The sequence below is a fragment of the Tenebrio molitor genome, chromosome 2, assembly GCF_963966145.1.
Source record: "Tenebrio molitor chromosome 2, icTenMoli1.1, whole genome shotgun sequence".
Taxonomy (NCBI): domain Eukaryota; kingdom Metazoa; phylum Arthropoda; class Insecta; order Coleoptera; family Tenebrionidae; genus Tenebrio; species Tenebrio molitor.
In genome coordinates, this window is record NC_091047.1 from 25,051,699 (window position 1) to 25,065,646 (window position 13,948).

General features: G+C 47.9%; 2 protein-coding genes, 1 long non-coding RNA gene and 1 pseudogene across 3 annotated transcripts; all 4 read left to right on the plus strand.

Moving 5' to 3' along the window:
- The first annotated feature begins 136 nt into the window (after positions 1-136).
- On the plus strand, positions 137-9,192 carry LOC138124748 (uncharacterized; annotated as a pseudogene).
- LOC138124753 (uncharacterized) lies at positions 835-1,756 on the plus strand. Its single transcript, XR_011157256.1, has 2 exons — positions 835-1,234; positions 1,282-1,756. It is a non-coding gene; the product is annotated as an uncharacterized lncRNA (long non-coding RNA).
- Positions 2,812-8,034, plus strand: LOC138124909 (uncharacterized). Its single transcript, XM_069040104.1, has 3 exons — positions 2,812-3,850; positions 3,898-7,515; positions 7,563-8,034. Exons 1-2 carry the CDS (start codon positions 2,812-2,814, stop codon positions 6,654-6,656), a joined length of 3,798 nt encoding a protein of 1,265 aa, XP_068896205.1. The 3' UTR covers positions 6,657-7,515; positions 7,563-8,034.
- Positions 9,193-12,318: 3,126 nt separating the features above from the next.
- On the plus strand, positions 12,319-13,922 carry LOC138124744 (uncharacterized). The gene is made up of 2 exons (XM_069039903.1): positions 12,319-13,252; positions 13,301-13,922. Exons 1-2 carry the CDS (start codon positions 12,467-12,469, stop codon positions 13,751-13,753), a joined length of 1,239 nt encoding a protein of 412 aa, XP_068896004.1. The 5' UTR covers positions 12,319-12,466; the 3' UTR covers positions 13,754-13,922.
- Positions 13,923-13,948: the final 26 nt, after the last annotated feature.

Here is a 13,948-nt window from a genome sequence, read left to right on the forward strand (position 1 = left end):
GCACTCTAATGAGGTAAATAAAACGGCCAAAATTGCTTGGCAGCGCATAAAATAATCTTATCTCTAACAGAGTAAAATGCATTGTTTTAAATTTTATTATGAGAGATTATTTGTATAAATAAAAATACATTCGTCAAACTAAAACTAACTCCTTATCATGTCACTTTGGTTCTTCCACATTGTTCTCTACTGTTAACTTTGTATGTAAATGATGACTTGAATTATCTCAAAACGTTTATAAATAACCCACAACCAGCAGGAAGTTTTATTTTGAAAGAAAAATGAACCCCTCAGTAAATTTAACAAACAGTGAAAACGAAATAAAAGTGTGGTTGGAAAAGGTTGTTGAAGATGTAACAAACATTTCTGTTGAGATTGTAGGAAATTCAGAAAAAGGTGATGGCTTCTTGGGAGACATAATTTTCGTACACGTCACGGGAATTGGACGAGATGGGTCAGTAGAAAAATATAACCTAGTCCTTAAATGTAGTAAAAACAGTGAAATGTTGAGAGAAAAGATGTCAATGAAAAACGTATTTATAAATGAAATTTGCTTTTATAACACAACTTTGCCTACTTTTATCCGTTTTCAAAATGAGCGAGGTGTCGAACCACCATTTGATAGTGTGCCAAAATGTTATGGCACTTTTATTGGCGACAATAAGGAAATTATCGTACTAGAGAATCTAAAAAAGAGTGGCTATGCCCTATGGGACAAAAAAATTCCAATGACTAGGAAGCACATAAACATGGTTGTTGAAGCATATGGAAAGTTTCACGCCATTTCTGTCGCCATGAAGGACCAAGAACCCGAAAAATATCAACAGTTTGTAACGAAGTTACTTAGGAAACGCTCCCGGTGGCGGAAAAATTCCGTTCTTTCTCCGAGCCGGGCCAGAAAATTAGCGCGGAGCCGGCTACCTCAACCGTGTCCACCGAATCCGCCCCGGAACCCGTGTTTCTTCCGGCCGACAATACCCGGACTTCGCGCTGAACAGAGCTCCCCCACCGCCACAGCCGCGAGTCAACGGCCGCGCGCAGCCATCGAGGCAATAAAAGGCCCGCGCAGAGCCTGCAGAGGGCATTCCGATTCCGGCCCGATTTCCGATTCCAATTCCATTCCGAGCACCTCCCGACTCCTAGCACCAGCTCCGAACCGGCTCCCAATACACCTCCGACTCCGCTTCCGACCCCCCGACTTCCGACCCGTTCGCTCCCCTAGTGAGCGAACCAGGTCATCCCCTGTTTCCGGCCCGTTCGCTCCCCTAGTGAGCGAACCAGGTCATCCCGCTCATCCTGTGTTTCCGGCCCGTTCGCTCCCCTAGTGAGCGAACCAGGTCATCCCCTGTTTCCGGCCCGTTCGCTCCCCTAGTGAGCGAACCAGGTCATCCCGCTCATCCCCTGTTTCCGGCCCGTTCGCTCCCCTAGTGAGCGAACCAGGTCATCCCGCTCATCCCTTGTCTCCGGCCCGTTCGCTCCCCTAGTGAGCGAACCAGGCCTCCCCCCAATTCCCCCCCCCCGGATCCCGTCACACCCCCGCAGCCCCGTCACACCCCGACCGGTCCTCTCGCTACGCCGCCAAGAGGAAGCACGCCGCCAAGAGGAAGTTCCAGGGCCGACCGACGTAAGTACGAACACCCTCTTATCTTCCTTGCCGCCGAGGACATCCCCCAGGTCACGGGCACCATCCCCGGAGGATCTCGCCTTCACCAAGTGGTCCCCCTTGTACATAGTGTAAATAAAGGTTTTGCGACGACTGTTTGTTTGTTTGTTTCCCCCCTTACCCCACGCCCTGACAGCCGACCCCTGGACACCGTCACTCCGCAGAGCTACCCCGGCCGTGTGGCGTCCCACCACAGCCGAAAAAAGGGACTGGCGCTCGAGGCATACCGCGACCGACCGGCGTCAAATTGCATCCCGTGACGTCACCACCGGAAGTGATCGTCACATAATTTGGCGCCCGAGCAGGGACCGCTGTCAGGAACCGGGTAAGAGGAAAAGCGCCGCCCGTACGGACCCTCCGACGAGATTATCGCCGCCGGTAATCCCCGGAGTCTGTCCGCCGACCGACGATCCGGATTTCCGGAGTGGAGTGACCGCCGCCGGTCACCCCGGACCCGATCAGCTTGCTTAGCGCCGCCCGCACGGATTTCTCCGGCGAGATTATCGCCGCCGGTAATCTCCGGAGTCAGTCCTCCGACCGACGATCCGGATTTCCGGAGTGGAGTGACCGCCGCCGGTCACCCCGGACCCGATCAGCTTGCTTAGCGCCGCCCGCACGGATTTCTCCGGCGAGATTATCGCCGCCGGTAATCTCCGGAGTCAGTCCTCCGACCGACGATCCGGATTTCCGGAGTGGAGGGACCGCCGCCGGTCACCCCGGACCCGATCAGCTTGCTTAGCGCCGCCCGCACGGATTTCTCCGGCGAGATTATCACCGCCGGTAATCTCCGGAGTTTGTCCTCCGACCGACGATCCGGATTTCCGGAGTGGAGTGACCGCCGCCGGTCACCCCGGACCCGATCAGCTTGCTTAGCGCCGCCCGCACGGATTTCTCCGGCGAGATTATCGCCGCCGGTAATCTCCGGAGTCAGTCCTCCGACCGACGATCCGGATTTCCGGAGTGGAGTGACCGCCGCCGGTCACCCCGGACCCGATCGGCCTGCTTAGCGCCTGTGCGGATTTCTTTTCCGGAGTGGAGTGATCGCCGCCGATCACCCCGGAAGAATCCGAGCGTCTCCTAATTTACGCTTAGCCGTGCGCTGCGAAATCGCAAAGCATTTTCTAGGTAAAAAACGAGCGCTAGGAATCATGGCACCGACCAAGCCGACAGGACCCGCTGGGAAGACCGAGACAGCACCCCTGAACCCGGATCCGACTCCGGGAACCGGAGCCGGCCCACAGTCGCAGACCCCGGAGCGAGACGAGCCCGTTTCATGGGTCTACAAACTGAACAAGGAGGCCCTCACCGCAATGCTTTCCGGACTCGGCCTGGAAGCCACCGGAACGGTCGATGAATTGAGGCGACGTTTGACCAAGTTTCTCCGAGACCGTGCAGCCGAGACAGTTGTGCCCACTGAAGAACCTGCTACAAGTGCACCAGTGCCAAACTCAGTGCCCGTGCCCGTGCCCAGTGTTCCAGTGCAGACACAAGTGCTCGCGACTAGTGCTCCAGTGTCGACTCCGGAACGGTCATCCCGGCCAGTGAGAGTGCAGGACTGGAGAGTGACTTTCAACGGCAAGGGGGACCCGGTTGCCTTCCTCGAAAGGGTCGAAGAGTTGTGCGAGTCCGACGGCGTTGACGCCGACCTGTTGCTGCCCCACCTACCCGGACTCCTGCAGGGTGAAGCTGCTGCCTGGTGCCGGAACAACCGACAGCGGTGGTGTGACTGGAATGGGTTCGTAACAGACTTTCGATTATTTTACTTTCCGGTAAGCTACCAGGAAGACCTGGAGGTGGAGATCAGCCGCCGCCTCCAGCGACCGACCGAGCCGGTGACGACGTACCTGACCGAGCTCCAGACACTGCTGAGACGCCATGGCAGCCTCCGACCGGAGCAGCAACTGTCATGGATGTATCGCAACCTCCTTCCGGAGTACAGACTGTACCTCAAGCGATCTGAACTCACCGACGCCGCTACGCTGCTGCGCTCAGTCCGGGAACTGGAAACCCTGCTCCGGGAACAGACACGGCCCACCGGAAGGGCAGACAAGCAAGCCGCCCCCGCAGAAGTGCCGACCAGCCGGCCGACTCCTCGGCCAACCCCACCGGAACGAGCCGCCGCCCCAAAGAACTCCACCGCTCAACCGACCCCAGGACAGCAGCCCTCCACCCCCCTGTGCTGGCGGTGTGGACAGTCAGGACATTTCCGTCACGAGTGCACCGGGCCCGTGAAGATCTTCTGCTCCCGCTGCCGAGCGGAAGGGGTCATGTCAAAGGACTGCCCGTGTCAGTCGGGAAACGCCCGAGGCTCTGCACCCTAGGGGAGCCAGTGCAGCCGCCGCCGACTCCGCCGAATGACCGGCCGCTCCCCGAGAAACCCGACCACCGACCACACGTCACCACCCAGATCTTAGGTGAGTGGTACTCCGCCCTAGTGGACACCGGCGCCGCCGGCTCGTTCATTGGGGATTCACTTCGCGATAAGTGCTACCGGCACCTTCGCCCCGTCACCCCGACCATCCAGTCGGCCCGGATGGCCAACGGCCAAGTGGACACCATCACCGAAGCCTACTGGATATCCCTGAAAATTGGAACGAGGACCATTCGAGGAAAATTCCACCACCTGCCACATCTGCCGTCCGACCTCGTCCTAGGTATCGACGTACTGCGACAATACCCCTTCAGCATCGACCTGAAAGGGGGCAGCGCCTCGTTACAATCCCCAGCCGCCGTGGACGTGGTGCAGCCGACGCCGACGCACCCAGCATCACAGGTCAGTAACAGTCCGCCACTCATTCTCTCTCCAGATGAGGATCAGCGCCTTCGGCAGTTCCTCTCGGAAGAATTTCCGCTGGTTGACACCGTCCGAGGACTGACACCACTGGCCCAACACGAGATCCGTCTTCTGCATCCGGAACCTGTGAAGCAGCACGATTTCGACATCCGCTACCGAAAGGGGGTCCTGAACCGGGTGGCTGACGCTCTCTCTCGGCAGCCCGCCACGGCCAAGGAGGAAACCACCCCCGAAGACCTGTTCGCACTGGAAGGCGCCCCCGGATGTAGCTGGTACACAAAGATGCGACGGGAAGTGGAACAGAACCCAGCAGCTTACCCGGACTACTGCATCCAGGGTGATCGACTCCACCGCCACTTCTGGGACATGTCCGACTCCACCGAGCCCGAGTTAAGCGACCCCTGGAAGCTGTGTGTCCCCAAACCGGCTCGAGCCGCCGTCCTGAAAGAGTGTCACGACAACCCCACTGCTGGTCATCTGGGGATCGCGAAGACAACCGCCCGCCTGGCGCTCCGGTACTACTGGCCCGGCATGTTCCGGGAGGCCGCCCAGTACGTCCGGAAATGTCCGTCGTGCCAACGGTACAAGACGCCGCAGCAACAACCGCCGGGGAAGATGTACCCGACACCAAACCGGCAGCCATGGGAGACAGTCAGCACCGACCTGGTGGGCCCTCTCCCTCGCTCCAGCCGAGGAAACTGCTACGTCGTCGTCATGCAAGACCGGTTCACCAAGTGGGTGCAGTGTCGAGCCGTCCGGAAAGCCACCGCCCGAGCGGTCACACAAGCACTCTACGAGGAGGTCATCACCCGATTCGGATGTCCAGTGACGGTGATCTCAGACAATGGGACACAGTACTCAGGCACAACGTTTCGCACCCTCCTCCAGGAACTTGGAATTACACATCGGCTGACACCGCCATACACGCCCCAGGCAAACCCCGTGGAGAGGACGAACAAAACGCTGAAGACCATGGTGGCCCAGTTCTGCGAGGCCGATCAAAAGAAGTGGGACGCCCGTCTTCCGGAGCTGATGTTCGCCCTCAACACCTCACGCCACGAGTCTACCAAGTACACGCCAGCGATGCTGAACTTTGGCCGCGAACTTGTGGTACCCAACGCCGTCCACCGCCCTGCACCCGGAAATGCCGCCGCCGATCCGCCCGCCGACACCGCCGCCGACGAGGTCAAAGAAGCCGACGACGCCGTTCACCACTCCGAGAGACTTCGCTTGCTGAAGGACACCTTCGAGCTCGTCCGGGTGAACTTAGCACGCGCTTTTGCGAAACAGAGCAAGTATTACAACCTTCGTCACCGGGAGTGGCGTTGTCACCTAGGAGACCGCGTTCTCAAACGGGACCACCCTCTGTCATCCGGTGCCAAAGGTTTCGCGGCGAAACTAGCCCCAAAATACTCCGGCCCATACACCATCACGAAAGTCCTCTCTCCAGTGGTGTACAACCTTCAATCCCCATCCGGACAGAAGATCCTCCGGGCTCACATAAAAGACCTGAAGCCATACCAACCGCCCGACCCTCCAGCTGATATTGGCAACATTTTGCAGGATGCCAAATCAACGGTTGCCACCGCCGCCAAGCGGTCTGCCGAGCGTCCGCCAGCAGCTAAGTCGAAGACTGGCCGGCCAGGCCGCCCTCCTGAACGCAGCACGGCGGGCCGCCCTCGAGATCCGGGAGCGGTTCCGACGAGCACCGCGGAAGCCCCAGGAAGGAAGGACGGAGACCCGGACCACCCGGAACGTCCGGAGCGCGCCTGCTCCGCCACAGCCGGACCCGACGCCAGTAGGCTTAACTGCCAACGGGGAAGCCTCCTCGCTCCCGCCGACCGCAACCCCATCGACCTGGACGCCTCCGTGGCACTCAACCTGGACCACCGCCGCCCCAGCCGCAACCACTGTAGTCGGCATCACGGCGTTGCCAACACAGGCGAACTGGCAACCCGCCGCCCCGCCCGTGCCGACACCGGAAGACCGCCTAAGACACCCACCGTGTCCCCGAGGGACGCATCCCCGACAGCCCCGCCGCCGAAGAATGAGGCGAGCGCCCACGGGGGAACGCGTGCTCCGGTACGTCCGGCCCGATGGGACGCCACTGGCAGCCGGAAGGACGACCGCAAACCCGGAACCCGCCGCCCACCGCCGTTGAGCCCGGACACCACAGGCAACAAGAAGAAACCGTTTTAATTTTCGAGAGACCGCCCTTTTATTTAACCTTTTTTTTCCAAGAAACCGTTTTGATTTTTTTTTCTTTTCTCTTTTCAAGAAACCGTCCTTATTTTAATTTTCCAAGAAACCGAGAAGACTGATTTGTACCTGAAGAATAGATGTTTTAATTTTGTACACCGCCGTTTCAATGACCTTCCCCCCCCCCCCCAGGAAGCCGGAAATCAGGCCGTACCTGAGGGGGGAGCCGAGGAAGGTGGAAGAAGACTTCCGTTTCAAGTTTCACCAACCCGAGAGAACCCGATTCCCAGTCAGCCGTCTCAACCTGGGTCACCGCCGACGCAAGGAAGGAGCCACCGACCGGAAAGCCCGCCGGAGAAGAAAAACCCCGCCGTCCGACCCCGCCCCACCGGGAGGAAGAACCCTCAGAAGGAGCGACGCTGCGCGACCCTCCTTTTCCGAAGAAGGAGGGGTGTGTAACGAAGTTACTTAGGAAACGCTCCCGGTGGCGGAAAAATTCCGTTCTTTCTCCGAGCCGGGCCAGAAAATTAGCGCGGAGCCGGCTACCTCAACCGTGTCCACCGAATCCGCCCCGGAACCCGTGTTTCTTCCGGCCGACAATACCCGGACTCCGCGCTGAACAGAGCTCCCCCACCGCCACAGCCGCGAGTCAACGGCCGCGCGCAGCCATCGAGGCAATAAAAGGCCCGCGCAGAGCCTGCAGAGGGCATTCCGATTCCGGCCCGATTTCCGATTCCAATTCCATTCCGAGCACCTCCCGACTCCTAGCACCAGCTCCGAACCGGCTCCCAATACACCTCCGACTCCGCTTCCGACCCCCCGACTTCCGACCCGTTCGCTCCCCTAGTGAGCGAACCAGGTCATCCCCTGTTTCCGGCCCGTTCGCTCCCCTAGTGAGCGAACCAGGTCATCCCGCTCATCCTGTGTTTCCGGCCCGTTCGCTCCCCTAGTGAGCGAACCAGGTCATCCCCTGTTTCCGGCCCGTTCGCTCCCCTAGTGAGCGAACCAGGTCATCCCGCTCATCCCCTGTTTCCGGCCCGTTCGCTCCCCTAGTGAGCGAACCAGGTCATCCCGCTCATCCCTTGTCTCCGGCCCGTTCGCTCCCCTAGTGAGCGAACCAGGCCTCCCCCAATCCCCCCCCCGGATCCCGTCACACCCCCGCAGCCCCGTCACACCCCGACCGGTCCTCTCGCTACGCCGCCAAGAGGAAGCACGCCGCCAAGAGGAAGTTCCAGGGCCGACCGACGTAAGTACGAACACCCTCTTATCTTCCTTGCCGCCGAGGACATCCCCCAGGTCACGGGCACCATCCCCGGAGGATCTCGCCTTCACCAAGTGGTCCCCCTTGTACATAGTGTAAATAAAGGTTTTGCGACGACTGTTTGTTTGTTTGTTTCCCCCCTTACCCCACGCCCTGACAGCCGACCCCTGGACACCGTCACTCCGCAGAGCTACCCCGGCCGTGTGGCGTCCCACCACAGCCGAAAAAAGGGACTGGCGCTCGAGGCATACCGCGACCGACCGGCGTCAAATTGCATCCCGTGACGTCACCACCGGAAGTGATCGTCACAAGTTGATCGACTCATTTAAAACATTTTCAGAGAACGGTATAAATGTAAAACGGTTATTTGGAAAAACCCTGGAAGAAGTATATAATTTGCTTAAAGGTGAATTAAAGGAAGATATTTTGGATAAATGGGGAAATTTTAAAGGCAATTTGGAATCAGGACTTGAGGAAGTGAGAGAAAATTTTAGTGGATTGAAAGTCATTACTCACGGTGATTGCTGGAACAACAATTTTATGTTCCATATTGATGTAAGTAACCAATTACTCTATATAGACTGAAGTGTTTACCATATTTTTTTAATAAACATTTTTGATTTCTTATGAGTCAACAATAGTACTGCTTCCAGATATACATAGTACAGTACATAGAATGGTTTATAAATATGAGTATGATAAAACGATCCACCTTGCTCTGCACCAACCGAGCTTTCTAAAAAAATTAATTTCATTTTTTTTTCTTGTAGAATGAGACGAATTTACCTTCGAACGTCTTGATTTTGGACTGGCAGTTGTCAAAATTAGCTTCACCCATACATGACTTGTCATATTTCTTATTTGCTTGTATATCAGAGGAGGATCTAAAAGACTTGGATGCTGTTCTACAAACATATTACATATTACGAATCTTTTTCGAATCACCTCATAAAAATGGGAAGTGATCCTTTAAATCAGTTCTTAATCGAGTGGAAAAAGTACAGCAACTATGGCATTCTCTTCGCTTCTTTAATAGCAAAGATGTTATCACTTAACAAAGACGACCTTCCTGATTTGGCAAAAATAGCAGAAAAAGGCAAACACCTAATCGATGCATTTAACATGAACGTCAAAGACAAAACCAAATTCAAGAATAGGATGAAAACTATTGTAGAGTTTGTTGCTGAAAATGATCTTATCTAAACTGGAATGTAAACTGTTAAAACACCCATAAATTTTAAATAAAACTGAAATAAAAATTGACTTTCATCTAGATCCTTATCTTCATTTTAAATCTTCGGCCATGTTCATATCGATCTCCTGTCCAGATCTTGAAACATTTTTATCTTGGTCTTAATTGTAGATTTTCATCAGCCTTTTCTATGTTGATCTTGGTTCTGTCTTCACCACCCTCATCTTTATCTTTATCTGTGTTCATCTTTATTTTCAACATAGAACTTCACATCTACTTGTCATGATATTCATTCTAGATTTTGAAACATCACCATCTGTATTTTAATTCTAGATCTTAATCTTTCCGCATCTAGAGTGAAATCAATCTTCATTTGTATCTGCATTCTAGACCTGAATCTAGAGATCCTGATTCACTGCAGATCTATTTCCATCATGATCTTCGGCTTCGCCCAATATTTCTTAAATGCCTATGATTCTGATTCTGATAGAACCTTATTTATCCTTATAGTAGTGTAAAAAAAGTACTATAATGAAAAAAATTTCGAGAAAAAATTTCAAAATTATTTATTATCTAGGCATATTTAGCAATTGACAACATCTCTGTTTCAAAGAAGATTTAATTTTAATGTGTTTTTGGGGAATGCCTTAGTGGGGCCATTTTTCACCAATGAAGCTGTAAATTAGCATAATAATAACTCTAACAAATTAGAAAAATTTGTTTTATCTCGTTTCTCTTTGTTTTCTTCATTCTCAATTTTAATTGTATAGAGTCAGTGATTTAGAATGATTTTTAGATTTGTAATCCAACAATATGTACAGTCGCGGACAGGAAAAAGTAGGAGAATGATTTTTGGCTAATGTATGTAAGTCTGTTTCAAATTATTTTACTCTTTCTATGGTTACTATATTTATAGTTTATCATCTATTTTGTGTTGCATATTTTTAATTTCATTAGTATTACTTGTTCTTTTCTTATTAAATTTTTGAAATAAAATTTCTCATTTTCTCAAAAAAATTGTTACGTAAGGTACCAAATATTTCGATTCATCATTTAGAGTAGGAAGGTCTATCAGAAAATGAAGTAAAAATGGGGTTTGTCATTTAAAAAATTGGTGATGACGTCATAGGTCAAAAATGGATGACGTCATGAACAAGCGAAGTAACTAAAAATAGACATTATGAAAAATAAAAATTGACTTGATTCAGCGTTTTCGACAAATGTCATTAGTTTTGAAATTACTGAATTAATTAGTAGTTTCCACAATGCAACGTAGGTTTTCTCGTAATTTTTTGCTTCGTTTTTTTCTGTAAAAATATCATTCAAGAGAAAATCGGTAACCAGGCTTGCACCAAAAAGTCAAAACATTACATTGATGCCATGACCAGGATGATTCCAAAAAGTCGACACATTACAGTACCTTTAGGTACTTATCAAGTCCTACTTTGTTATCTATTTTCCTGAGACATTCGCAATTCCAATCTCATTAACACTTCCAATCTTTATACAGGGTTATTCACGAGAAACTTCCGATGAAAATTTCGTTATATGCAACCCAAAATACAAGAAACCCCTATTTTGTTTAATTCGAAAAAGTTAACAATCCAAGTAGCTTGATACTTTCTCTTTTTTGAGGTTATAAGCAAAAGTTAATATAAATGTGAAAACTGACATGACAGACAATAAGGGCCAGCAATCGTTGATTCAAGTATTACTTTTTATAAATTTAGGAAGCTAGTAGCTATTGGAAATTGTAGTTTCGCTTGCATATAACGAAATTTTCATCGGAAGTCTCTCGTGACTAACGCTGTACAATAACTGGATGGTAAAAAAAAAAACAAAAAAAAAGACAAACGATATTAGAATGCAAAACTTTTTTATACAAATCACTTTATACAGGGTTATTATAAATGATTGTAGTCCAAGCTGGCGTAAAAACTGAATGTAAAATTTATGGTTGCCGCTCCATATAAAATTTTTCAAAATAATGTGAGTAAGTGAATACCCACCGTTCACACAGAGGAGTTAAAGAACTCAGTATTGTTAGATTCAATCGTTAATTTAAAAAGAAATAAACAAAATTCTCATCACCGCACTTTGCACCTAAAAAATGACAGTGCCAAAAATTGACAGTTCACAGTGAGGCGGCAAAAACTTCATAACATGGGCATGGCTTGCTTCGACTAAAATCATTTATAATAACCCTGTATAAAGTACTCGTATAGGGAATTTTATAGCAAGTAAGGTTAACCAAACTCCTGCACCCTAGAAATTCACATTTCTTAACATCGGTTACAACTTTATGGACAAGAAAATATACATTTTTTTGTTTATTATTTGTAAGATGATCAAAATTTACTTTATCACTTATAATCACGAGCAAATTTAATAGATAATTCTCAAAGCTCATTTATCTTATCTGGTTTTTAAAAGCAAAGCCACGAGTGGATATGGAAACATATTTCAACACCAATGTTTGAGATTATTATCTAAAGAAATGTTTCTTTTAATTTTTCACACATTATACACTTTTAGAGACAAACCTAGAAATATAATAATTACGATTCCGAATTTTATATTTAAATGTGGAGTCTAAAAGTTGGTGGCTTAGTTGAATATGCCATATGCTTCATAACATGAGTGAGACTAGTATCGCCGATAGGTGGTGCTCCTGGACGTAGTGGAAATCTGTCTAATAGTTTGTCTAATGTTGCGAGACTGGCGGCACATCCAAAATTTGTGTGGGTTTTCAACGCCAACTACGATGGTACAATATTTTATGATGACCCTGTATAAGGCTGAATAAATCCTATTTAAAAATATTTGAAATGGTGACGTCTTGTACACGTATTTACCTAAAATAATTCTTAAAAAAATTATGAATTCTACGTATTTATTTTAATCAGTGAATCCCATTAAGTGCCGGACTGTATTTACAAATGAAATATCTAATGATAATTACTAAAGAATAAAGATTAAGGGCCAGTTTATAAAAAGAGAATGAAACATTTAACTCGAATTAAATTTTCATGCGCGATTAACCCATGAATCTGAAACTTCGATTGGTTCAATCTGGTTCTAAGTTCCACTCTTTGGACGATAAAAAATATTGAAGATTAGATAAGTAAATCATTTGGCGCCTATAAATAACGTATCTTGGCAATTTCTTTCCAATTTAGTTTTGGTGATACTGCAATACTACACTTAGGCCCGTATTCACCAACGCCAGTTAAAGTTAACTGTAGGTTAAAATATACGAAAACATTGTTATAACAATAGGTAACTAAAGTAACAAAGTATTTTAACCTACAGTTAACGTTAACTGGCGTTGGTGAATACGGCCGTTATTTGATAAAAATGAGTAATGTTAGTGATATTCCAAACCAACTCACTGAAGTGCTCAATAAAGTCGGCAAAAGACTTAACTTAAAAAAATTTTCTTTAAATCTAAACCTGAACACTCTGAAAGGAGATGGATTTGTGGGTGATTTTTACAAGGTGTCCATTACAGATGACGAGACAAAGAAGAAATACGATTTAGCCGTCAAAAAAGCGCCAACAGAGAAAATAAGGAGAGAAGAAAGCCGCGTAGCCTTGGCTTATAAAAATGAAATATTTTTCTATTCGGAAATCTGTCCCGCTTTTAAGAAATTTGAAGAAGATCATGGCATATCGAAACCTTTCAATTCTGTTCCCGAATATTTCGTCAGTGATGATCAACTGGAAAAAGAAATTATAGTCCTCCAAGATATCACAAAAGAAGGATTTGTATTAAGAGACAAGGAATTGTTGTTTGACGACGACCACACAAGATTTATATTTAAAACTTACGGACATTTCCACGCCATTTCATTTTGCTTGAAAGAACAGAAACCTGAAGAATTTTCGAGATTGACTAAATCACTTAAGAACATTTGGAAAGATATCTTTGAAAAAGGAAGCTTTTTTAATATAATCAAAATTCATGTCGAAACCGCGTACGAAGCATTAGATCCTAGAGAGCATACAGAAATAATGGTAAAGCTTAAAAAATACATCGAAAACTGCAAAGAAATATTTTATGAAAGTATAAGTTGTACTGGAAAATATTTCGGAATCCTTCACGGAGACTGTTGGTCTAACAACATGATGTTTAAGTATCAGGTAATAATTTGTGTTTGTTTTTAGTGAAAGCTCATTACGGTTTTGTAGGATCCACAAAATCATTCTAAAGTGGAAGACATGAATTTATTAGATTTTCAACTGTGTATGATTGGAAATCCTGTTTGTGACCTGTCCTACTTCTTTTACTCCGGAGGCTCAAAAGAACATTTCGACAAATTAGAAAATTACCTTAACATTTACCATGAAAGCTTTTCCAAAGCTGCGAAGAACTTGGGTAGTGATCCGGAGAAAATATTTCCCAGAGAAGCTTTAACTCGTGATTGGAAAATACACTCAAGATTTGGATTGCTGTTATCGCTTCTTCTAACAAAAATGAAATTAGTTAGTAAAGAAGATAGCGAAAGTATGATAAATACTGCAAACGAAAGAACGGAACTTGACAGTGGAAAGCTGTTTATGGATTTGAATTATAATGAAATATTATACAAGAAGAGAGTCCGAGACATTTTGGTACATTTTCATGAAACGGATAATTTATAAATAAATAATTTTAATATTTTATATAAAACAGCATATAAATGTTCAAGAAAAACTAAACTTCCTATTGTATATAGTTACTTCACGGTTCTTCGGGTTTAATAAGCGGGCATAACTAAGAACAGTGACAACGTTTATTCACATTAATTTCATTACATATTTAAGTACACGAGCCCGAGACTAACCACGACGCTCCCT

Bases quoted from the DNA above. Each gene is read 5' to 3' on its own strand.
- LOC138124909 (XM_069040104.1), top strand. From the start codon at position 2,812: ATGGCACCGACCAAGCCGACAGGACCCGCTGGGAAGACCGAGACAGCA. The intron at 3,851-3,897 runs GTGGACAGTCAG...GGGCCCGTGAAG, and splicing joins CACCCCCCTGTGCTGGCGGT to ATCTTCTGCTCCCGCTGCCG.
- LOC138124744 (XM_069039903.1), top strand. From the start codon at position 12,467: ATGAGTAATGTTAGTGATATTCCAAACCAACTCACTGAAGTGCTCAAT. The intron at 13,253-13,300 runs GTAATAATTTGT...ACGGTTTTGTAG, and splicing joins ACATGATGTTTAAGTATCAG to GATCCACAAAATCATTCTAA.